General features: G+C 33.8%; 3 protein-coding genes across 5 annotated transcripts; 2 read left to right on the forward strand and 1 right to left on the reverse strand.

Moving 5' to 3' along the window:
- Window positions 1-1354: 1354 nt before the first annotated feature.
- LOC110411558 (Pyridine nucleotide-disulfide oxidoreductase family protein) lies at window positions 1355-6214 on the forward strand. The gene is made up of 13 exons (XM_021421768.1): window positions 1355-1548; window positions 1641-1745; window positions 1872-1985; window positions 2112-2165; window positions 2310-2426; window positions 3304-3413; window positions 3502-3575; window positions 4003-4064; window positions 4310-4508; window positions 4669-4729; window positions 5118-5185; window positions 5354-5499; window positions 5630-6214. Exons 1-13 carry the CDS (start codon window positions 1432-1434, stop codon window positions 5861-5863), a joined length of 1461 nt encoding a protein of 486 aa, XP_021277443.1. The 5' UTR covers window positions 1355-1431; the 3' UTR covers window positions 5864-6214.
- A 7483-nt stretch (window positions 6215-13697) lies between these two features.
- PAP2 (phytochrome-associated protein 2) lies at window positions 13698-17452 on the forward strand. Of its 2 annotated transcripts, none has more exons than XM_089782626.1 (5): window positions 13698-14576; window positions 15331-15560; window positions 16342-16483; window positions 16742-16813; window positions 17102-17452. In XM_089782626.1, exons 1-5 carry the CDS (start codon window positions 14110-14112, stop codon window positions 17157-17159), a joined length of 969 nt encoding a protein of 322 aa, XP_089638752.1. In that variant the 5' UTR covers window positions 13698-14109; the 3' UTR covers window positions 17160-17452. The 2 variants fall into 2 exon arrangements, with proteins under 2 accessions (XP_089638752.1, XP_021276374.1); XM_021420699.2 differs by having other exon boundaries at window positions 13713-14576; window positions 16742-16803.
- Window positions 17453-18343: 891 nt separating this feature from the next.
- LOC110411064 (DNA-directed RNA polymerases II and IV subunit 5A) lies at window positions 18344-20738 on the reverse strand. 2 transcript variants are annotated; one of them, XM_021421076.2, is made up of 5 exons: window positions 20594-20738; window positions 20150-20367; window positions 19775-19954; window positions 19200-19313; window positions 18344-18710 (listed from the first exon to the last, which is right to left on the reverse strand). In XM_021421076.2, exons 2-5 carry the CDS (start codon window positions 20348-20350, stop codon window positions 18585-18587), a joined length of 621 nt encoding a protein of 206 aa, XP_021276751.1. In that variant the 5' UTR covers window positions 20351-20367; window positions 20594-20738; the 3' UTR covers window positions 18344-18584. The 2 variants fall into 2 exon arrangements, with proteins under 2 accessions (XP_021276751.1, XP_021276750.1); XM_021421075.2 differs by having other exon boundaries at window positions 20571-20735.
- Between the last annotated feature and the right edge of the window lie 3630 nt (window positions 20739-24368).

A 24368-nucleotide genomic window follows, 5' to 3' on the forward strand; every position in this document is an offset into this window, starting at 1 on the left:
ATCCAAATATAAACTAAGTGTAAATTAAAATTCAATTGGTTTACATGTGACAAAAAAATAATAATTTATTAAAATATTAAAGCTTATTACTCATAAAAAGTGAATGATGGGAAAAAAAAAAACGGAAATGTGTTACTAATAATTTATGCTGACACCAAATCGGTCCACTATCATTTCCTTTGTCAACTTTTAATGATACTTGGGTCATGTAAATCCGACAAAGTTAATCCGAGCAGATCTAGCTATAAACCACAATTATAATTGGATAAACTGTGTAAAGGGCAAGACTCTTTGTCATTTGAGAGAGGGAAAGGGAAGAGAACAAAACCAAACAAAAGGAGAGATAGGTGTTCTTACCTAACTTGGTTTTGCAGTTAAATGTCTTCAAAGTTTGCCTATGGTTGACCTCTACATGCTCGGTTGTTGAGAAATGTTTCGAGACCAACGGTCCCAGTTCGTCAACTTTCACAATCATCTCTAAAGCTAAACACACATTCTAATTATTCAAGTTTCCGACTCTCAAAGCAATGATGGCATGTTGTGTTCTTTTTCTTTTCTAACACCGTCCTACTTCTTATACTTATTGCCCAATGGCCTCCCCTTTCTTAAGACTTTACTCTTACGCTAGACAGAGAGATCAAATTTTCATGCCTCCGAATCATCATTGTCTTAATACCCAAGTTTCAATGTATTTCCATTTTCAGAACAAGGACGTTTGTGTTCGTATTAGTACTACTTAAGAACAGTACACCTGAATTTCAACATGTGAAAGTTTTGCATTTTTTGTATTCTTAGCATATGTATTATTAGTCACATTTGTCACAAAATTGGGCAAATTCCATTTAAAGCTTATTTAATGATTTTTTTTTAATTTTAAAATTTAACGTCCTTTTCTTTAAAGCATGAGTTTTATAAACAATAAGTATTTATTGTCCCTAGAAAACCATCCCATTAGTTATAATTTGATATCATCAACTTGAAAATTTTAGTATTTGTATATAAAAAAAGATACTAAACTTATTACAAAAAACATTAACATAAATACGTTATTGTATAATTAAAATCTCGTAAAATCTTTTGTGAATTCTCTAGGAGGTTTGTTTATCAGTAACAGATATATGTATGCTCGATGCAATTTATTATTCTCATTAAAAGTTCAAGTTGCTGGTGAAAAAATAGGGAGAATAATTTGAAGTTTGCTTCAACAATTATGACTGGGATATGAGTCTGGGCCAACCCTAAGGATCATAAGTTGGGCTAAAACCATAAGACAAACCCAATTCTAACATCCGACCATCAAGCCCAAATCGAAGTCCTTCCTTCTTGTAGTTTGGAAAATGGATACCCTAGCTTTGCGTCTGTGTCTTAAAAACCCCCTTAAAACCTCCAATTCAAGTTTTAATTTCGTTTTTTTTTAAGAAATAAAAAAAAATGGCAATATTTGGAGCAAGAAAATTTCTATCGCGAACCTTTTCGACTCTTTCTCCTGAACCCTTACGCGTGTGCATTGTCGGAAGCGGTCCCGCCGGCTTCTACACCGCCGAAAAGGTATTCATTTGGTCATACTTGATTGATCACTTCATCATTAAGCTTAATTGAATCTGAATTACCTGATTTTCTGATTTGAAATAAATCACCAGATGTTGAAGACGCATCAAGGATCACAGGTTGACATCATTGATCGATTACCTACGCCCTATGGATTGGTACGCTCCGGCGTTGCACCTGATCATCCCGAAACTAAGGTCTATTCCCCCCCTCCCCCCCTTTGTTTAATAAGTGGCCAATTATTTTTTTTTCCTTAAAAGTTTTGTTGTTGTGTAAATTAATGCTCTTAATTAAGCTAAGTTTTGGTAAAATGCTTGCAACAGAATGTAATTAATCAATTCTCTCGGGTTGCGCAAAATGGAAGGTGCTCCTTTTTGGGGAATATCACTCTGGGATCTTCTGTTTCTCTGGCGGAGCTGCGGGAGCTTTACCATGTTGTAAGATGTTTGATTACTGTCGTTTTCTATTGTGTTTGTTTCGTAGGCTATAGCGGTTAATCTGTTTACCTTTTTTGTTTTTTGTATACTTGTTTATTTTGACGAAATTTGAATTGAATTGAGCAGGTTGTGCTTGCTTATGGTGCGGAAAGTGACAGAGTTCTAGGCATTCCAGGGGAAGTATGTTCAATGGAAACTAGAGTATTCTTGATACAGTTGCAGTGGCTAATTGTTAAATATTTTGAATCTGTGGGAAATGATGATTTTTAAATGGAGCTGTAATGGCTGTTGCTCATGAATTTTCAATGTAAATTTCGTATATAGGATCTGCAAGGGGTACATTCGGCTAGAGAGTTTGTTTGGTGGTATAATGGGCATCCGGATGGAGCAAACCTGGACCCTGACTTGAAGAGCACTGATACAGCTGTTATCCTTGGTCAGGTACATTTTGTCTTTCTTTCATTAATTGCTATGAAGTTAGCTTGATAGCATTATGGCAATACTTAGGCGGGGCATTTGAAGGTTTTTCTTCTCATTTAAGCTCAAAAATTTGGTAGTTGAGTAGTTATTAAATTCGAGTTGGATAGAGCATGGTAGCAATTCAAGGGGAGTTAAGGACAAGTGGAAAGGATCTGTGAGGCATTAGTTAAGATTAAAGGCTATAGTGAAGTGTAATGACTTAGAGGATTTGATCAGAGACAGATTGATTTCAAGTTTTTAACAAATGAGATTTGTGCGGTCATTCTATGTTCAGGTATGCCTTTGAAGGCATTCATTGGGTACATTCAACAAATGTAATAAAAAATTTATATGACTCTTATGTTATGCAAGCTTATTAATGATATGAATAAAGATCAAGATCTCAGTTAGGAGATAAATTATTTTATTTTGGTAATTTATACCCAAACCTCTCTAATAGTGAGTGTTCTTCAAGGCTGCTATAGATAGGTTAGTATCTGTTAAGGATGTGTTTTATGTGTCTGATTATGCAACTTTCTAATTTTGGGTCCCTGGAAATGACTGGTTTGTCAGATTTATATTTTTTTTTCTTTGACCATAAGTGAAATGAAGATTCTTTGCTGATAATATATTTTCTACATGCGGGCCTTCATGTCATACGCTTGGCATTATTAGCATGCTGCAGTTTGAATTGTCTCATCCTTTGCAGACATGCCAGCTAGGCTTGTGTCCATCCTTACAGCAATGCAAATCCATTATTTTCAATGCTTTCCCATTCTGCACTGTTATGGTTGGATGTGATCCCTGATATGTGTGATGGAGTATAGCTAGCTGTAGTATTGATGCATTAACCTTTCAGGGAAATGTGGCTTTTGATGTTGCTCGTATCCTTTTACAACCAACATCTGAATTGGCAACAACTGATATTGCCAGCCATGCTTTGACTGCTTTGGAGCAAAGCTCTATAAGGTTTCTCATCCTGCTCCTTGAAAGTAATTCCATAAATCTGTTCGCAATTTATCAGATTTTATGTTTATTGAACTCAATATTATTACAGGAAAGTATATCTGATTGGAAGACGTGGACCAGTCCAAGCAGCTTGTACTGCAAAAGAGCTCCGTGAAGTTCTTGGTAATTCCTTAGTGTATTGGAATGCATTATTTTCTTAATCACAGAGTCAAGAATGTTTAAATAAGGATATGCTGTTTCACCTACTGATAATTCTTTTTTGAATTGATGGTGTTGACCCTTATCTGTGGAGACGAAGGAATATTTGTCAATCTGAACTTTGTTTGGAAGGTGGACATGGTATTCTTGAAGTTGTAGCTTAGTATGACTGGTGTGGAGTTGCAGTTGTCAAATGATCCATATCTCACACTCTATTCTGCGTAGTTTGTGGTCAATTATAACATACTTCTGATTACTTGCAATGTGACTTATTGCTACATTCCATGTGAGGTCTATGGATTATTAATACTTTGAGAAAATTGCTGTTCGTGGAATAGAAAATTGTCCTAATTCTTTGCAATTTAGATAAGTTTTAACCCTAGTTTTGCAGGTATTAGAGATTTGTATATTCACATAAAGGAAGCTGATTTGAAGATAACCCCAGCAGATGAGGTACATCTTACCTTCTAATCCTTGCTGGTTTTCCAAACTAATGTACATCATTTGCTTTTTAATAGAAAAAATGATAAAGATTATTGGTATTTGCTATTTTTAGGATTTTTTTGGGGTGGGGGGTTGGGGGTGCTGTATACTAGGTCTTTGGCTAAGCAATGAGAGGTATCCTTTTCATTTGCTTCTTTAGCGTCCTGTTCTTTCTATTTATGTTTTTACAATCTTCATGTTATCTTTTTATAAAGGAAGAAATGAAAAACAGTCGTATTCATCGGAGGATATATGAGTTACTCTCTAAGGCAGCCATTGCTGGACCTTCCCAGCCTAGGTCAGGTCAACGTGAACTTCATTTTGTTTTCTTCCGTCAACCTGATAGGTTTCTAGAATCATATGGCAATAAGGGATATGTTTCTGCGGTGCACCTTGAGAAGACAGCTCTAAAGGGTATCTCTTTCTCTCTCTCTTTCTAAATTTTTGCAGTATATCTGCTCTCTCTCATATGCAAATTTGTGAACTGAACAGTATTGAGAGATCATCTTTATGGGTATTTTTAAGGCTGTGAAACACGAGAAATGATCCCATTAAATATAACTTTATTTTGTAGGTGTTGGCCCTGGAAAACAGATTGCCATGGGTACTGGACAATTTGAAGATCTTGCTTGTGGGTAATTTCTTTCCTTCTTTCATTCTTTTTCCTCCCTGGATATCGGGCTTTAACTTTTAATATACATTTCCATCTTTGATGTTGATGTTTTCCCCAACTCATTTGGGGAACTTGGTTGTAGATATTTCAAATATTTATTTTGTTGCACTTCATGTTGTCATGTAATGACATAGGGCGTATTACTGATTTCTTGTCCAAAAGGCAAATGGTTTCAGTTATAGTGAGTAAAAAGCCCTTGTTTATAGTGATATGACCTGCTTTCTCTCTGAAATTTAACAATGACTTGTGACCTACTGAGAGAATTTCTTCTTCCTTGTATTTGGAACCTCCAGTTTGAATTCTAGTGATTCTGTTGTGGTACCATGTAGTAATGTGTTTTCTTCCTGCAGGATTGTACTAAAGAGTATTGGCTATAAATCAGTGCCAGTGGACGGTTTGCCATTTGACAATCAGAAAGGTAAAGAAAAGAATAGCTTAACTGGTAATCTAGTATTATTTCTTACTTTTTTGAGCAATAAGCTAATATACTTTTGTATAGAATTTCTCTCGCCTGCTCAAGCTTTTCTTACAAAATTTGAAGAGAAAAAAAGATTGCTTACTTCTCATCTCATGCAATTTTCTCCAGGTGTGGTGCCAAATATAAAAGGTCGAGTTCTAAGTGATAATTCAGGAGATCCTACATTGCTTGAGAATGGCTTGTATGTCTGTGGGTGGTTGAAGAGAGGGCCAACAGGCATTATTGGCACAAACCTTTACTGTGCTGATGAAACTGTAAGTTCTCTCATGTTGACTAAACAGATTTTTTGAGTTTGTTTTAAAGACCAGGACCAGCTTTGTTGGTTTTAATGTTTAGCATCATATCAAGAGTTACATGTTGCTAACTGCACCCTTGTTATGGTAGGTTGCAAGCGTATCAGAAGATCTTGAACAAGGAGTGTTAGCATCAACAACCAGCTTGCCGAAACCTGGACGAGGAGGACTCCTCCAGATTTTGGACGATAGAAACATCAGGGTTGTTCCATTCAGTGCTTGGGAAAAGATTGATGAGGAGGAGAAGAGACTAGGGAGTTTGATAAATAAACCCAGAGAGAAATTGACGAAATGGGATGATCTACTGAAAGCTGCCACGGAATGAGTGTGCCCCTTCTCTAGTGTTTTCCTTTTTGTCCGAGACAGGACACAGCATTTTGGAATGCTTGGAATTCCATTTAACGAATAAATTATTCACATCCAGCCGGAAGATCCGAAGACTGAACCACAAGAATGTGCCTCTTCTCTAATTAAATGCATATATTTTTTTCCTAATTTTTTATGCCATAAGATATTTTTTTGTTGGTGAAAAGGGGAAAAATGTTTGTTGTCTCTTGTAACACGTCGGGCTTAAAGGGGAACTGATTTTTCAATTTTCTCTAGCCCTTTTGAAGCAAAATAATCGCCATTCAATTGAATTGTCAAATAAAATTTGAACTTTGAAGTTTGTTCCAAATTATTTTTGAATTTTTCTCATACAATTTGTTGACTGAACCTGCCTGTCTCGTGCTTGGTTAACGAAGAGTGATTCATGGGCCATTTCAGATCTTACCTTATTGGGCCATGCACCCACCAATTTACCCAAATCCAGCCCCAATAATAGGGCCATGACCATATTGACAAAATTTTCAGCTATTTTTTTTTCCACCTTTTAGTATGTAAAAGTCCTGCGCTGCATTGCTGCTGTTAATAGTGGCTGACTGGGAATGAGCAGTACCATCTTTGAATCCATTAGATATTAAGATAGAGTTGTAGGAGCCTAGAGCTGGCACTGAATTGCAGTTATTGGATGCTTTTTGTTCTTTTTGGTACTCTCTTGGATTGTTTAAGGGTACCCTCTACAGTTTTATTTATGTGTTTCCACAGATATTTGTCTTCATCTTTCTTGGAAACTAGTAGTCTGCAGCTACCTTGTCAAGCATCAAGTATTTTTCATTGCTTCGGCAAATTTAATTGGCAAGTTGATTGACCAGAGCCATCTTAAATCATTGTTTCACTATCGACTGATGGTGGTTTGGAGCCTAGATCAAGGCTTCCATTGAATTGCAGTTACTGCATGCTTTTTGTTAATACTCTCTTGGATTGTTTGAAGATCCCTTTATGAATTACTACTTTATCTCTGTGCTCCTACGGATATTTTACCTTTTATCTTTCCTGGATATCAGGACTCTGATACCATGGACAAGCATCACGTATCTTTCGACTTTCATTTGTTTGCCTGTAGATAAATTCATTAATGGATTTGGGGTGGGGGTTAAGGCTTTGATCAGAAACATCTCTCCTCGATCCTGACATGACATTTAACTATAGCATTTGCTTCACCATTTCAATAGCCAGCTAGATCCTTTCCTAATTAGGATCAATTAATAGGTGCTAAATTTTATCTTTTTTTATTTATTCATTTCGTTTCAATTGTGTATCACGAGCCAAAGTCCAACTGACAATTCCTTATGGGCAAAACAGCTTGTGAACAAAGTCAAATCCCACCCATGTTTTTCAATGCCAACCACTTGCCAAAAGCCAGCATCTCCAGAATGATTTAGCTGCTCCTAAGTCTACACTATTCTGGATATTATCATGAGAAGATTGAAGGTTGAAGCATGAATTTCTTTCCAGAATCCTCAGGGCTCCTGATGTCACATCAACCTGTCACTTCTTGCACCAAAAAGGATTCCAACTATAACTTCCACTAAAGATACTATTACCCCAAGCCTTTAGAAACTGCAAATTGAAAGGGACTTTCCCATTTTGGGGAAAACAGCTATAGTTTTCCCTCTTGGCCACTCAATTTACTCTCAAAAGCTCTCCTCTGCATAACACTTGGTTTTAAATTATTAGGCTTCCAAAATGTGACATGATACTTTCATGCATATTCACCTCCCAATATCTCTTTGATTTCGAATTCTGACCTTACAGTATGGTTCAGGAGTCATATCATATATTTTGCAGTTCAAATGTCAACCCAATTTTGATCTTCTTTCTTTTGTTTTAAATATGATCATTACAGATTTTCCTGTCTGTACCTCATCAGAGTTGTATGATGTATTTAATGCAACACACTAACAAACACGGTTCTCACATCCTATCTTAGACTCTAGACTATAGCCTCTAAATAAGCTAGTTGGATCCCTTGTTCCTGTTTGCTGCTGGGGTTACGCTCAAAGGGAGAGACTGAGTTGACCTTCTTAAGCATGCATCAGTTAACTTATGACTTTTGCATGTCAAAGGAAAGGTCCTGTTTGATGTCAAACTCTGAACAAACTCAACCTCATTTCTCAGCCAAGAGATTTTAGAGATTTCCTGGGTTGTGATCGTAAAAATTACTTGAATTACTGATTCTGGTATCACCAAAATGGAGCCAGACATCATAAGGAACAAAGCACAGTCTGTACAAGAGGAAAATCTTTGTTTCCCTTTTCTTTTCCTACTAAACTTGATTGCATGTATATGAACAGGGCCTGATGGGACATGTGCTTTAGCTGCTTTAAACCAAAATTTTCAAGTAGGATGACTAGTGATTAAAAATTTTGCCCTCAATCGGCACTGATAGGTTATCTCTTTTCTTCTTGTGCTTTGTATTTTTACTTTACGGGTTGAACTTTTATGCTGAACTGTTCTGCCATTCTGTCGGCTAGCCAGTAGCTAGTATGATTCTACTCTCACTCCCGATTGTTATTTCATGATTTTTCCATGAAAGCCGGCACTGACATGTCTTTTTGGTCATATGCTCGTATTTTCTCTGCATCCAGCAACAGCATCTAAAAACTTTCTTTTCCTGCTTTTAAATTAAAGGGTTTTGCTATTATAACTTTATCATAGAAGTAAAGGAAAGCCATGATTCCATGAGACTCTCCTCTAGGACACATGCTAGCCATAGATTGAATTCTTCAATAAACCAGTGCAGATGCCTACTATGTCGCCGAAATGGTTCAGATGACCGCCTGGATAGTTGATGGCTTGGAGAACAGCTATACATAAATTTTCAATCACACAGAAAAACCTTGATCAATTATGTACTGATTGTTGGTATATGAGGTAGGATTCAAGCCCCCTCGCTCTCAATAATTCAGATGATATGCATGGGGGCCCTTTGATAGAAAGCTAGTGGGAGTACGATAAAAACCTGCATTCCCACTACCTATCGGTTCTAGGACATCAAGCTCGAACTCTTGTCTTCATAAGACCCACAGTTTCCAGTAAACAGGTACGAAGGGCCATTGAATGTGACAATTCTTGGATGAAGGAAAGTTGAACTCACAAATTTGCTTGTTAATTCACGCACTTCACAGTTCACGGAATTGGAACCGATTCTACAGAGCGTTAGTTATGAATTCCAAATCTCTTCTGCTTCAATAGGAAAAAATATTTGTTGTATGTGATTGACCTTTCAGGGCTGATCAGCTCGAGAGGAACTGAGTTCATTTCTTACTAGAGTCACATTTCGCCAGCTAGAATGTTAATCAAAGTTTGGCTTAACTATTCTATAATTGGAATAGATTCTTGTGGTGATGAAGTTGTTCACCTTGATTTTCAGCAGGATGCAGTGGATTTCTATTTGCATCTTGGAGTTGTACAGTGATCTATATAACCTATGGCGGTGGGGTTCCATGGTTCATGGCCTTCCTCCTGATATAAAAGCTTAAAGTGTCTGATGCACAGCTGTTGTTATTATTCATATTTAGGGTATGATGGTCTATTCGGAACTTAAGAAAAGTTTGTGATTCCGCCCCTTATGTTTAATCAAATCCCGCGTGGGGTCGAGGGGTCCTGTTTTGAAGATTCATGTTGTCTCCTATCTCTTACCAGAAAGTCTTTGGTCCGATTATGACCACCATTTGCACTTTTTGGATGTAGGATATTAGTTAAAGGTCCTGTTTGCTTTTTCACTGTAATGAAACCTTGCATTTCCAATAGTTTGGACTATGATTCGCTTTGAAACTAAATTAACTGACCAAGTTTTCAATTAACAACTCGATCAGCTCTCCACAGGGGTGTCTCAATTTCTTCAGAGTATTCTCAAACTTATGTCATCTTCAGGCAATGAGACACTGGAACCGAAACAGGCAACCTTAATGTTATCTTATCCATTGTCAAATGGCAAAAACGTCAAGAGTATAAATCCTTGTTTCACACTGAATCTTCCTCCTATAGTTTTATTCTTCTCTTAGCCAAGGGAAATCAATGATTAAAGGTGGTAGTTACTCATGTTCAACCTTTCTTAATACGTTAACTTCTAAAAATAAAAATTCAACGCATACAAAATTCTAATAAATGTCTTTTGGAGAAAGAAGTCAAATCTTAAAAATCATATGTAACATAAAATATCATTAAAATCTAAAATAATTCACTTTTCTATAAGCTTTTTGCAAAGTTCACACGTGCAGCTTTAATAAAATTTTTAAGTGACAACTTAACTTCAGTCATATCAAAATAATCATGATTAAAAAAAGAATTACTATGGCGAGATTAACGGGCACACGAGTCTATAGCCTTAGGTACCGGGACTCAAAACTGAAAACCCTTCCTCTCCTGTTCATCAAAACAAATCTGGAAGTAATGAAATCCCAAGCTTTTCAACTTGTCCGTAAAGTATAAAATGACCCTTTACATCTAGGAATAGAGAACTTGAGTTTGCTCTTGGATTTAAACGCTGTGGCAATGATCTTCTCCCTCCCTCCCTGACTATGACTGCCATTAGTGTAGAATTGATACCCTGTCGAAGCATTGAAGGGGGAGAACAAAAAAATATACTAGAATCTTGATGTGAGTGGAGGTTAAAAAGCTTAGCTTATCCCATTATCCTGTTAACCACGTGGGTACTTCCCTGTAAGAAAAAAAAAAGTGCAAGGAACAGAGGACCCGCAAAGTTGCAAATGCCCACCACAAAAAGGAAAAAACATAGGATTAGGAAAGATAGTTGAGCTTGGCCAAACACCAAATACAATGAAAAGCAGAGGAGGAGCCAAAAGGGGCCATCTTTCATGGAAGTGGGCTGGCCACACCCCACGCTTTCTTCTTTCATGCGAACACCCGCTCCCCAACTGGTTACGCTGCTAAGCTTAAATCTACTATTCTATATACACTGGGTACGGATATTAGTATTCTCTCACTTTGCTTGCCATTTTTTGGGGTCCCACCAACAAAGGGTCGAGAATTTTGGGCATCGGGGGCCCCATTTTTGCTCACTTATGGGTGGGGCCCTGTTGGGAGATTCTCTTTTTCTCTCTTTTTCATCAAGCTGATAAGTTTGGCTAATGATGGAAGGTGGAGGGTTACTTCCAACACTGGCAAGTGTAAGATGACAATTGGCGGTCGGCCATGGTTAGGGTGGCGTTTGAGCTGTGCTGGGTTGAGAAGGGAAGTTCTGGTTCGTGTGGTTTTTGGTTGATTTCAGACCACGCACGAGCTTGAAGCGTTATTGGCAAACTCTGGAATCTGTAATGGTTAAACTAGCTAGTCCGTTCATAAAGGTAAACAGGTTTTATATTCGAATTGAGACACATTTTTTCGTTTTCACTCTCTTATTCTTGACTATAAAATACATAAAGAAAAATTTACCATTTTACATTCGAAATTAGTTCATTGTCCTGTTTTTATTATAGTTTTTACTTTTAAAAAATGAAAAGTTAGTGATAAGAGAAAGCTTACTTTCTATGATATTACAAAAAAGTACTGGATTAACATGATCCTGGGACTAATGTTGCTACTTATATTTTTTAAAAATTTATGTTATGACTTATATTTAATTAGAATTTTTTTAATTAAGAAAAAAGAAATTCAGATTTTATTTTTAAAATAAAAAAATTATATATTAATTAATAAATCAAATACTCAAATATATATATTTAATTAAAATTGGCTAAATCTTAAATAGTGATATTGCTGTATGATATTGCTAAACAGCTCTAAAGTTTTCTTGTTTTTTCTTATATTTCTACTTTGCTTTGGGACATCATAAACAGGTTAAATTCTTTGGTTTTTTAAAGCTTTGTCATAAAATCAGGCAGGTACAAAATTGAAGGTAGTACATCATGAAAAAACAAATCTAGGTTCAGAGCCAGGAAATTTTTGCTTTTCTTTTTTCACTTTTAAAGATTTTACCAACTGGCATGAAATCTTGGGTGCCTGATTTATTACAAGTTCAAGATGTTGACAAATTCTGAGACATTGGGTGAAGTTCAAGAAAGACCAATTATAAAAAAAAATAAAGGAAGAAAAAGAAGAAAAAGAAGAAAAAAGCAATGTTTTAGACCTTAGAGAATTGACAAGTTGGGAAGTCCATTGTCACACCATACCCTACTCCAACAGTCCACAAAACATCTGTACTTGGGAAAAATTGGCCATTGAAAGTGATTTCATGCCTCTGCTCCATCAACTCCCAACACTATCATTAATCACATACTTAACAATAATGCAAAAGGGTTAGCAGATAAAGCAAAAACAACGCAAAGGGTAAACCACTAATCTGAATAATGATGATGTTTTGGGGACAAACCATGGCTAGGTTTCTGGTTTTTTGAGTGAAGAACATCATACCTAACACACAGTGCAATACAAGGGCCAAGACAAATTTGCATTTGGGGAAATATTGTTTTCAATTCAATTAGTCATTAACAAGTACTACTTTAAGGGATACCGGTCATTTGGAACGATGCCGTCTTGTCCCTCAACGACCCAAATGCTGTGGAAGAGTGGACTTTTCTTTTAAACCGTGCAAACTTTAATTATTAAGATATGTCGTAACTTACTATTTATGGTGCAATTATTAAACTAATAAATTTAAGGCAAACGCTAAGCTACTTTGTACTTTCATTATTATTCAAAGCGTAAGATCAGACATTATCATTTACAGCAATGTCAACAAGATTTCTTTGTATCATTATCAACAGAAAGGCTCTTTTTTTTTAAAAAAAAAAAAGGGAGGTGGGGATTGCCCAATTTGTTTTAATTATTATTCCACGCGCTACTAATTGCACGTTACCTTCAAATTTCTTTATCATATAATTCTGTTATATTTCTTGCAATAATATTATTAAAAATAATTCTATTTGTAATTAATGTCTCACTTTATGTTCATTTCATAATTTTACGTTTAGTATTAAATTTGAAGAGAGTGACATTTTATATCATGTTGGACCAAGTGTTGAATCTTCTACATTAAGAAGTGCAATTAGTTTGGATCATTTAGGTGGATAACAAAGTTTAGTTTTGTTTACCCATTAAGATTATATAATAAACAAATTATGTTTTATGTTTAATGTTTAAAAGCTATTAATGTCTCCCATGATCACAAACAAAACAATGTTCTAAGCTATTGCAAAAAAAGAAATTTCACATATTAAGCTATTATTCTTGTCCTACTTAACTAGGAGCAATGATCCGACCATGAGAACCTAAAGAACGAACTTGGAAGAAAACTTTTTATTACTTAAAATTTGTGACATAAACGAGACAGACAACCAAATAAAAAAACAGAACATAACAAATACAAAATATTTTCCAGCAGAGTCACTTCCAAACCAACACCTCCAAACTGCCGTTTTCCCTCTTTTCTTTCTGCCCCTCTCTCTTACTTTACCAGCTTTTTATTTTCTTTTTTCCTGCAACCCAAACACCAAATCAGCCAAAATACTACCCATCTAAGTAGTTTTTATATTTATTATTTGTTTTTTCACTTTAAAATGCGAGCAGTTTTGGCCGTTTAAAGAGGTAAGGCACACACACAGCAACAGCTCTCGTCTCGTCCTATCCTTTTCTGTCATTCCGTGCGGTTTCTCTCTCTCTCTCTCTCTCGTCCAAACACTGTCTGAAAGAGGGGTGCACTTTAGCTAAGCTCCTTGACACGTCAAAGTAATGACGGTGCACGTTAGTACACCCGGCGCATTTTCATTAGCTTACATATTTTTAAAAGGGCCATAATCGGTAAGTTGGCCGGGAGGAGATTTTCTGTGACTACTGTCGGAAGTGGTTCCCCACAAAAAGGCCGTTTACATATAAATTTTAAAAGTTTATGCCTTTACAAAAACTCCCAAAAAGAAACTATTTTTCTTTTCATAGAAGTACAATAAACAGTTCCATTTTAAACTGGATTTTTACTTCATCTTCTTACAGTGTTGAGAGTAAAGATAGAGTTCTTGTTTGTGTGTGTCTGTGTGTGTTTGTGTGTTATTATATAGAAACAAAACCCAAAGGCCAAAAGTTTAAAAGAAGCTTCTTTTTCTTTGCTTCATGATCAAACCTCCAATCTTTCTCTCAGTTTCAATCTAAAAGAAACAAAAGCACTTTTTTTTTTTCATTTTGTTTTTGTTTTGTGGTTGAGCTCTGCTTTTACTTCTTGATGTTCTCTTTTTGATGTCTAAGCCAATAGAGCACGATTACATAGGCTTGTCAGAGCAGCAGCTTCCTTCAATGGAGAAAAGCTCTGATGCTAATAATAAAAAGAATGGTTTACACTTAAAAGCTACTGAGTTGAGACTCGGGTTACCTGGCTCCGAGTCACCAGAGAGGGAGGATCATGACCATAACGTGCTTCCACTGAAGAGTTTTGTGTCAGGGGCGAAAAGGGGTTTCTCTGATACTCTCAACGGTGGCGGGAAATGGGTTTTTGGTGGTGGGAGTGGAGGTGGATCTGAAGGCTTGTTTTCTCCTAGAAGTGGCGGTAGTAATGGAGGAAACGGTCTTCCCGGGTCGGATTCGGGTGTGGGCGGTCCTGTTTTGAAGGATGAAGCAGCTCAGAAGCCCGTGGTGGGTCAGGAGAAGAAGCCTCAGGATGCTGGTGGTAGTGGTCATGGGAATGGGAATATTGCTCCTGTTTCGAAGTAAACTCATTGCTTTACTTCCTTTTATTTATTATTTATTTTTAATTCTGAGAGGAGAAAATAATCTCTCCTTTGGTAATTGGTACAATGAGAAAATAACTTCTGTTGACCTTTTTTCTTTTCTCCCCTTAATTTATTTCTTTTTAGTTTTTTAGTGGCTGGTTTATTGATTTTGATGGGCTTTTCTTTATACCTCTTTTTGTTCGTTAGAGCAGGTATTAGGAAAGATGAAAAATGTGATTAGTGGTATGATTCTCCTTATTTTGGTTTCTATGAGGGGAAATATTAAAATTATTTTACAAGAAAAATAAAATGCTAGTAACAACATTGACTGGGGTGAGCAGTGGAGTAAGGCTAAGAAGAACATGTGAATTATGTGTGAAGAATTTGTTCTTTCAGGATCTACATGCTTTACCTAGTTTTGAAACTTTTGATCTGTCTGACAATTAAATCGTATTTTAACTATTAACAATTGTTATAAGGTTGATCTGATATTGGGGATTTTTCATTTTTCTTCTCTATGAAAAATTGAGTTGCTTCATTAATTCTTTTGCATTTATCACTTATTATTTGCTTGCAAATTGAACTTCTTTGTTTTACCTGCTGCTTATATTTTTATTGTATTAACTTGTCTGCTATGTAGTTATTAAAACAAGAAGATATAAGTTACGGCCTTGCTATTTTGGTATCATAATTGCAAATTATTCTCAATATAAGAAATTTGATCCCTTATCTTTCTATTCATATTTAGCAGGGCACAAGTGGTTGGATGGCCACCAATTCGCTCGTTCCGGAAGAATACAATGGCTTCTCATCCTCCAAAGAATGATGATGATGCAGAAGCCAAGTTGGGATCAGGATGTCTGTATGTCAAAGTTAGTATGGATGGTGCTCCATATCTGAGGAAAGTTGATCTCAAATTCTACGGCAGTTATAAAGAACTCTCCTCAGCACTTGAAAAGATGTTTAGCTGCTTCACAATTGGTAAATTTTTTTTTCTGAACTTATCCTGTGTGCTTTTTTAACGCTTTTAAATGTCAATCTCTATATTCATTACTCAGGCTATGCACAAGTACAAACATGCCAGTGCCTCACTCAGGCACACTCAAAATCACAGACTAAAACTGTTTGGTTGCCAACTTGCCATAATCCTGTCAATTGTTTTGATGATTGGAAATGGTTTTCACAAAGAAACACATCAGGGAAATTTTCTATATGAATATAAAGCAAAAACCCTCTCTTTGTCTTCTTCACCCATTCTCTTGCTTGTTTCTTTTCATTTGGTGAGAAGAGAGGAGAAAGGTGAGAGGGTGGACGAAGGACAAAGGTGGAATGTTAAATGTATCTTGTTAGAATTGTAGGGTATGGTTGGACGACTCATGCTATCTAAATCAGGAAATTGTGTCTTACAGAATGGACATGTGATGATAAATAAAAAATGATATCAACAGAGGTTCTTTGATTCTAAAAGTGAAAGTGCTCTTTTAACCATGATGGAAAGAACTGTTGGTCATGTGATGTTAGCTTAGGTTAAAACTTCTCTGGCATCACCATGGCAGCAAATTTGAGTTTTTCTTTTAGCTTTTTATTTATTTAAAATTGTTTTCAAATAACCAGTTTGTCTTAGTTGTGTGAAAACCAACATGCATGTCGAAAGGATCTGCATGTGATATAATGATGATTAAATTGGAGAGGCATTTGCAAATCTGCAGGAATGCCCCTGTCTGAAAGGGTTTAATTTATGGTTTCTAATTGACTGGTTCAGGTCAGTGTGGTTCTCATGGAGTTCCTAGCCGAGATGGGTTGAGTGAGAGTCGATTAATTGATCTTCTGCATGGGTCTGAGTATGTACTCACATATGAAGATAAAGATGGTGACTGGATGCTCGTGGGTGATGTTCCCTGGGAGTAAGTTGTTCTGCAACTCAACTATGTAAAGTATCCCATGAACGAAAATTGGTTGGATGTTATGAAAATATATCAAGTTATTCTGAATCTGATTTTTCATGCAAATTTATTAATTGAAAGTTGGAAGTAATTATAGAAACATCTGGAGTTTGTTTTAAACATGCTCCAATCAAATGGTTCTAATTTCATAATTAAAGTTTCCAGAATATAAGAGATGCACAAATAATCCACTAATTTGAGCGTCCTGCTTTGTTGCAGGATGTTTACTGACTCTTGTAAGAGGTTGAGGATCATGAAGAGTTCAGAGGCCATCGGCCTAGGTATGCTATTTTCTGATTTACATTTCCATATGGTTATCAAATTTAATCCAAAATATTCTACTACGTTCTTGTTGAGTTTTGATTGCCTAGTCATGTAATGCAGAATGGCTATCCTTTCTAAGTTTTTAACTTTTTATATCAGCATATGAAATGTTTGTTAGAAAATGTGATGGTGTGAGATATTTTTTATGATACTTGTTGGTTGTAAAAATCCTGTTCAATTGGTTTTTGGTTAACCACATGACGTTGATTAATGGTGGAGGAAGCAATCATTAACACATGTTTCTGCATTATGCAGCCCCAAGGGCTATGGAGAAGTGCAAGAATCGTACCTAGACGATTTGATGCTGCTGTAATTACTGAGGCAAAAGATGGAGGTTGCTAGTCGCTACTATCTGAATGTCAAAGCCTTTTACTGCTATCAAAACTGGGTCATCTGTTTCCTTCTAAGTATGTTTATAAGCATTGAACAAGTTATGTGCTGTATAAGGGCTAAACAAAAATGGCTCCCTGGTAGGCAATATATACTATTTAGACATATCCAGGTTTTTAGGTTTGTTCTCTCCCTCATGTTTCTGTCATGTATTTGATTGTCGTCTCTGCTTAAGGCTACATTGTTTCGTATGTAAATGGTTTGTTGCCTGTCTAATCTCTCTCTCTCTCTCAATCATCCATTACAGACTTGTTCTCGCATTTGGTTGCTGAGAAATTGAAAAAAGGGCAGTGAAAAGTTGGGAAATTCTGCGTTTCATTGGAAATACACACCCAGATAAACTGAACTGTTAACATATAAAACTACCTGGTCTGACAAGTGGTCAATCCTAAAATTGGACCGAGCTATTATCCCATGAAATCAAGATTTGGTTGGCGAGGTAGATAGGGTGGAGGAGGGCATGTAGGAGGAAGGGTTTGTTACATAGATTACGTGATGAAAGGTAATAAATTAGAAAAGGCATGTCGTCAGAGGACGTTAAGAGTTCCTTTCTCACCTCACTTGTTACCTATGAGATTGCGGCTTGGTCATGTTCAAATAATGAAATGCATTTGTCGTTCCTGTATTTTAAATCCTTGAGGTTCTTTTCGAAGAAATTGGTACAAACCCACCAACCATCCCTAAGAAAATATTGAGAAGTGGAGAAGTACCAGCTCCATTTCTTGTCAACTAAGTCTAACATCAAGGAATGGGACTCTGGAATCTGCATGAACTGAATCCACTTACGTACTGGCAACTACTAAATCAATTATTGTACGTTTGTTACTAGCCCATAAAGGGAATACTATCAAGACGCAAAACTACTCTATCGGCTATGGCGTTGCGCAAGCCTCTTTCCAGAACAGAGCTAAAATGTAAGCACAAAATCAACTATTCCTTCACCTTTCAACAACTACAGGATCAAAGCCCCCTATTTGGCAATTGCCAAGAGGTGGAAATATTTTCGTGTTACATAAAACAATTTTACAGAATGTCAAGGAACATAAACATTTAGCGAAACAGAATTGTCATTTGGTTTTGAGATGAAACAAGAATAGAATACACAGCAATTGGAACGCAAAGAAATTAGCTAAATGGGATTACACAAACATTACAAGTAGGTTTGAGAGCATCACAGTTGCCTTCATCCCCTAACTACAATCCATTAGGTTTTGAGAGCACTGGCCAATTTGATAGAATTATAGAGTTGTGCTTTCAATTAAACCCCTGTATCCACGTCTAAATAAAGTCGGTACATGATCATGTAACAACTGAGCAAAAAAAAGAACTCATGTAACAGGAAACATGCTTAGACAACATATCGGTAGGTGACATAACGACCAGCAGTCTCACTGGGCCGAATTATCTTCACAACTTGTCCACGCTTCAGCCCATAGTATCTTGCAATTGGATCGCTCACCTGAATACGGGGCAGCTGCATTCAATCCATTCCAAAAACACAAGGATCAGAGACTGGTATGACTTATAAGAGAGAAAATAAATGCATTCAAAAAAAATGAAACCAGATCAATGACACCAGATCATTAAACAAAAGACACCAGAAAAACACATCCATCGTAAAACATAAAAGCCAGCCATCGAAAGGCATTTGCTATGAACCAGTATCTAAAGAATTGCATTGTCCTTATACACACTTCTTTTAGCTACTGAGAATACATGCAAACAAATTAAACATTCCTACTAGGGCAACTCATGTTCCAATTTGAAGTTGCAGTGATTCTACAAAACAAGATTCATGTATCTGTGGTTCTATACCCAGTTAACCAATTAGCTCCGAGAACATATTATATGAAGTATAACCCTGAAGAACAACTAATATCATACACCAATAAAGATTTGTGCAAATCACTTTAAAATACTTGAATCTACCAACATACAGTAATTAAGATCAGATAAAACTGACCTGTGTTTCCTTCACAGTATATCTTTGCAGCAGAGTCTTTTTCTCCTCATTAGTAAGAACCTGATGCTCAGGAACAAGAGAATGTTCTTTTACATTGACTAGGAGCTCTGATTCCTGCACCAATGAAGAAAAAAAGGCAAGCCTTCACTATAAGATTTAATTACATATGATTGAAATAAAGTCCTCAAATAAGAAAAGTAGAATAACTTAATCAAAATGAGTTCAAAAAACATCCTTCAACCATCAATGCTTCACTATAAATTGCTATAATGGGATGGAAAAATATACTGATGTTAGAGCAAAATTTCTAAAAAAATTTGTGTTCATCAGATGAGCATGGTCGTTCAGTCTAACCATCACACCAACCTGCAGTATATTGTTTGGCTATCATCTCGATGAGCTCAGAGAAAGTACAGTTAATTAGATAAGTCATTGCCTTAAAGCATTTCATTATAGAACATATGCCAAGCATCCCATCAAGATTTATTAATACAGTCCTTGATTAAGAAAATGATCAACAAACATGATGATGACATAACTGGAATCAGAACATCGTATAAGCAAATAAATTTGACCTGGAAAACCTCCAAGTGGAATTTTGAAGAAATTTCATTAATACATGTCCGAGCAAAGGGAGTTAAATTCTGTTGCACAACCAGTACAGCCCTGAATACATTCTCTGATTTCATGCGGTTAGTATACGTCTTCATTGTCTTGACCCCAACCTTTGCTTCATCAGGGAAAAAAACATATATCTAGTCCACAAAAAACAATAACCCGTAAATCAATGAGGCAACACACAAAAATAACTGCAGATCCAAACAACATAAGCAATAACAAGTAATTAAACATATGACACGGCCATATTATTATACATTCAAAAGCAATTGAAAAATGTCTTGAACTAATTGCTAAGATGAGTTGAAAGTTGAGATATATTTAGGGGATACCTGATCAGAGTTGTCGTTTCGCTTAGTTTTATTGATAACCAGATCCTCCCTTTTCATGTTTTCGCCATATTTGGAAATAAATTGAGCTTTTGTCATGGTAATCTCAAAGTCTCCCACGAAATAACCCCTATCTTTCAACATCTGCATTACCGTCTTTCGGATTCGAAACAACCTCTTGATTTCATCATCCGATAAAACCATTTTTGCTATCCTTTTTCCTGATTAAATTTTCAAACATTGAATAATATTTAATATTTAGTAATAAAAGAGTGAAATAACTCAATAATAATATTGTTTACATTAATCAACGAGTTTAATCAAAATAAACTTAGCGGAAAACATAACCCTAAAACTTGAAAGGGCGCGTGAAAAAGACAATAGAAGAAATTGGCTTCGAAATAACCCTAGAAAAGAGAATTACCAGCTAGAGAAGGCGAGTTATACCAAGCAAAACGAATAGCAGAAACTCTATGAAGAAACTTCTCTGAGTCTTCTCCGAATGCTAATGTAAAGAGGAAGTGAGTTTCGCTCCCTCTTTTTCGTTTGATTAAAAAAGGCGGTTAAGAGATGAGGCGTTCCCTTGCGGACCGAGTTACTGACTCGGTCGTGTTTCTGAACTCAGCGTTTGTTTTTTCTTCCCTTCTCACACACTATGATTTTATTTATTTAATTATTTTAATTTATTGGAAGGTTCTGCGCTTTTGGATATTGTTGTTTAATTAAGTAATTGTATTCTATAATAACTTTAATTAGATATTTTGTGTAATTATTTTAACCAATATAATCTTATATGTCTTAAATTTTTTATTTTTCTCCAATTATTTTGGACTATTATTTTCAAGGTATAGAAAAAACTAGTTGTACTGTAACGTTTTTATTTAATAAACAGAATATAACATTTGAAATGTGATTTAGGAAAAAAAAGGAGAAATATAATTAAGATAATTAAATGCGGACATAATACCTAAAAAGAGTTAATGAAATATTTAACAAATTTAAGTGAGTTTTTATTTTTTTATTATATTTAATCAAACTTTTATTTTTTATTATGCTTAATCAAATTTTTTTATTTTTATTTTTATTTTAAGTTAAATAAATCCTTACAACTAGCTTTTTTTAATTATTTTTAGTCAAAATATCACTTATTATTTTTTATGTTATATAACACTAATATGGTATAATAACATGTTATTATATATAGTAACATGACATATTTATATTGTAAGATAACATGATTACGTGATATTTCATATTTTTTGGTAGCATCAATAGATGTAAAAATAACAAATGATATTTTGATTAATAACAGTTAATCAACCATTAACTATAAGAGTTTATTTAATTAAAAATAAAATAATTAAATTTAATTGAATATAATAGAAATTAAGTATTTAGCTACATTTTCTTAACTAATTTAAAAAATTTTTAAAATATTAATGGCATATTTGGTACAAGGAATTGCTAAGTCATTCCTCTCTTATTTCTTTCACTTTTTTATTTTTTAGTTTGGTGAATTTGTGAACTTGGGAAAAATTTCTATTCCTCAAAATCTTGGTTTAACCATTTCTCACTTCCTCATGGTATTAACTATTCTATGATTACGGAATAAAGTCAAAATTTTATTAGACAAAAATATCCCTATTTATTAAAAATAATTATAACCAGACAAATAGAAAATGAAAATAAAGAAAAAATAAAATAAAAAATTATATTAATAATTTAATAATAAATTATTAATATTTAAATTTTTAATGAAATAGAAATGAAAAGATTAAAAAATACAAATACAAATAAAAATTTTTATTGATAATTTAATAATAAATTAATTAATCTTTAAATTTTTTAATAAAAATACATATTAAAAAAGAAAACATATTATTAAATTATAGTAATGAGTAATTTTGCCTAGTTTAATTAATTATAATAAAGAGTATTTTTATTGTGATGAAAATAAACATTATTATAATAAAAGTGGTTTTGTCATTTTATTATTTATTCCTTAGTTATTTCAAAACTATTATTACTAACCAAATATTAGAATGAGTTAAAATAACAATTATTACTTTATTACATTTTGTAAACCATATTACATAATAATCATTCTACTCTATTCATTCATTATTTTATTCTCACATAATAACTCTTCTATTCTATTACATTTTGCAAACCAAATGTGTCGTAAGATTTAAAATTAAAAGATACCATGTATTTTGTCAAAATGATAGATTTAATCTTTATATAATAATTTGTAAAAATTGAGTCTTTTCACTTTTCAAATTTAATAATGTCAATACAATCGTTAATCGTGTTAAATTTTTTTATTATCTATGTTGACATGACGTTTAATTGTGTTAATATAATATTTTTTATTAATGTGACATTAAATTTAATGACATAATAATAATGTTGACATGACAAGATAAAACATTAATGTAAATTTTATAAGTGTTGATGTTGGATTCAGTGGCAGAGAAAATGGATAGAGGTGAGCAATGAGGTGATTTGGTCCTTCATATCTAAGAATTAAATAGATCAAATATTTTTAAAAAAATGGACTAGAACTGATCAAATATTAAAAAGAACCAAACCGATCAAATATCAAATTAATTTGTTGGTTCGATTTTAGACCAATTAATCAAAATTTTATTACTTTTTTTTACAAATTAAAATATTAAAACTTATAAACTTCGTCCTTGATTATAAAACATATAAATAACTTAAACATTAAAAAATAATATTTACTCATTCACTTATATAATTATGTATTTTTAGATAAACTATTAAATTAATATTTAAGATTATTTATAAAAAAATTAATATTTAACATAATAAATAGTTAAAAATAATAAAATTAATATTTACAAAATAAAACTAGGCTTAGGTTTTGAAGAAGGAAAGAGTAAATATTAAAAAAAAGAGTAAAGGAGAGTAAGAAATAAAAAGAAAAGATGGACGGGTGGCTAAAGATGACGGAGTGGACGAAAGGATAGGATGTGGGGCGCGTGGTACAAGCTCAACGGGCAGTCATAGTAACTCAGTAATTAAAAACTAAAAATATTAAATATATTATATTTTATATAAATTTAAAAATAATATATAATGCTATATATATGAATATTATATATTAGTTTGATTTTTTGATTAATTCAGTTTAAAAATTTTAAAATCGATAACCGATTAAATATACTGAATTGATCAAACATTTTAGACTAATTTAATTAAATTGTTTTACCCAAATCACATTTAGTTGAGATAGGTATTAGTTCGGTCCAATTTTGCATATAAGAAACGAGGGATTAGTAGGGTTATTGTCTCTTAAAAATTTAAAAATTTTATAATACATATCTTTATTTTTAAAAATTTTATAATTTTATCTTTATAATAATTTTTTTATTTAGTGAGATATCCTATAATAATTAGTCAATAACTAATTTTAATAGACTCAAGGACTAGAGTAACATAATAGAATTATTTCTCACGCTCCACTGCCCCAGGAACCCATGATCGACCCTCTCTTGTTTACTCCTCCAAAAGTGAAATTTTAATTTCATTACTGGTTGGATTGTTCAATGTGAGGTTGCCATGTGAAATATATTATTGCTAATGGAAAAAAGGTCACAATTTGAATTTCTAAACATAAAATTCTTATTTGGATTTTTGATTCAATGAGATGAGTTACTATTTTAATAAATTTTTATTTGATAGTAATAAATTTCATATGACAACTTCAAATTAAATAATTCCACATCAATACTTATAAAATCTATTTTTATATTTAATCACGCCATATTAACACTATTTTTACGTCATTATTTAGAGTAGGATGCAAATTTTTTAATACCAAACTATTAAGTGCCTGCCTGGTGTAGTTTATTTTTAATTTATTTATTTTTTAAAAGTAAAAATTGAGTCAAACAGTATTTTGTTTGAAGTTATTGAAAAATATAATTTTTTAAAAAAATAGCTTAAAAAAATTCAAAGCTTTCTTTAAAAAAAAAAAACTTAAAAGAGTTATTTTTTTTAAAAAAAATACGTCTTCTTTTCTCTATTTATCGATCTCCCTCTTTTCTTCCCTTTCTACAAATCATCATTCTAAAGTTTTTTTTTATTGTTAGAAAATTAAGGGAAAAGAAACTTCAAAATTCAAAACTTATTATTTTTTTCTTTCTGCTTTATTTTTTATTTTATTTTTTACCTTTTTTTTTACTTTGAAAACTCT

Source organism: Theobroma umbraticum, unplaced genomic scaffold, assembly GCF_002168275.2.
Source record: "Theobroma umbraticum cultivar Fairchild unplaced genomic scaffold, ASM216827v3 scaffold_56.0, whole genome shotgun sequence".
NCBI classification, from domain to species: domain Eukaryota; kingdom Viridiplantae; phylum Streptophyta; class Magnoliopsida; order Malvales; family Malvaceae; genus Theobroma; species Theobroma umbraticum.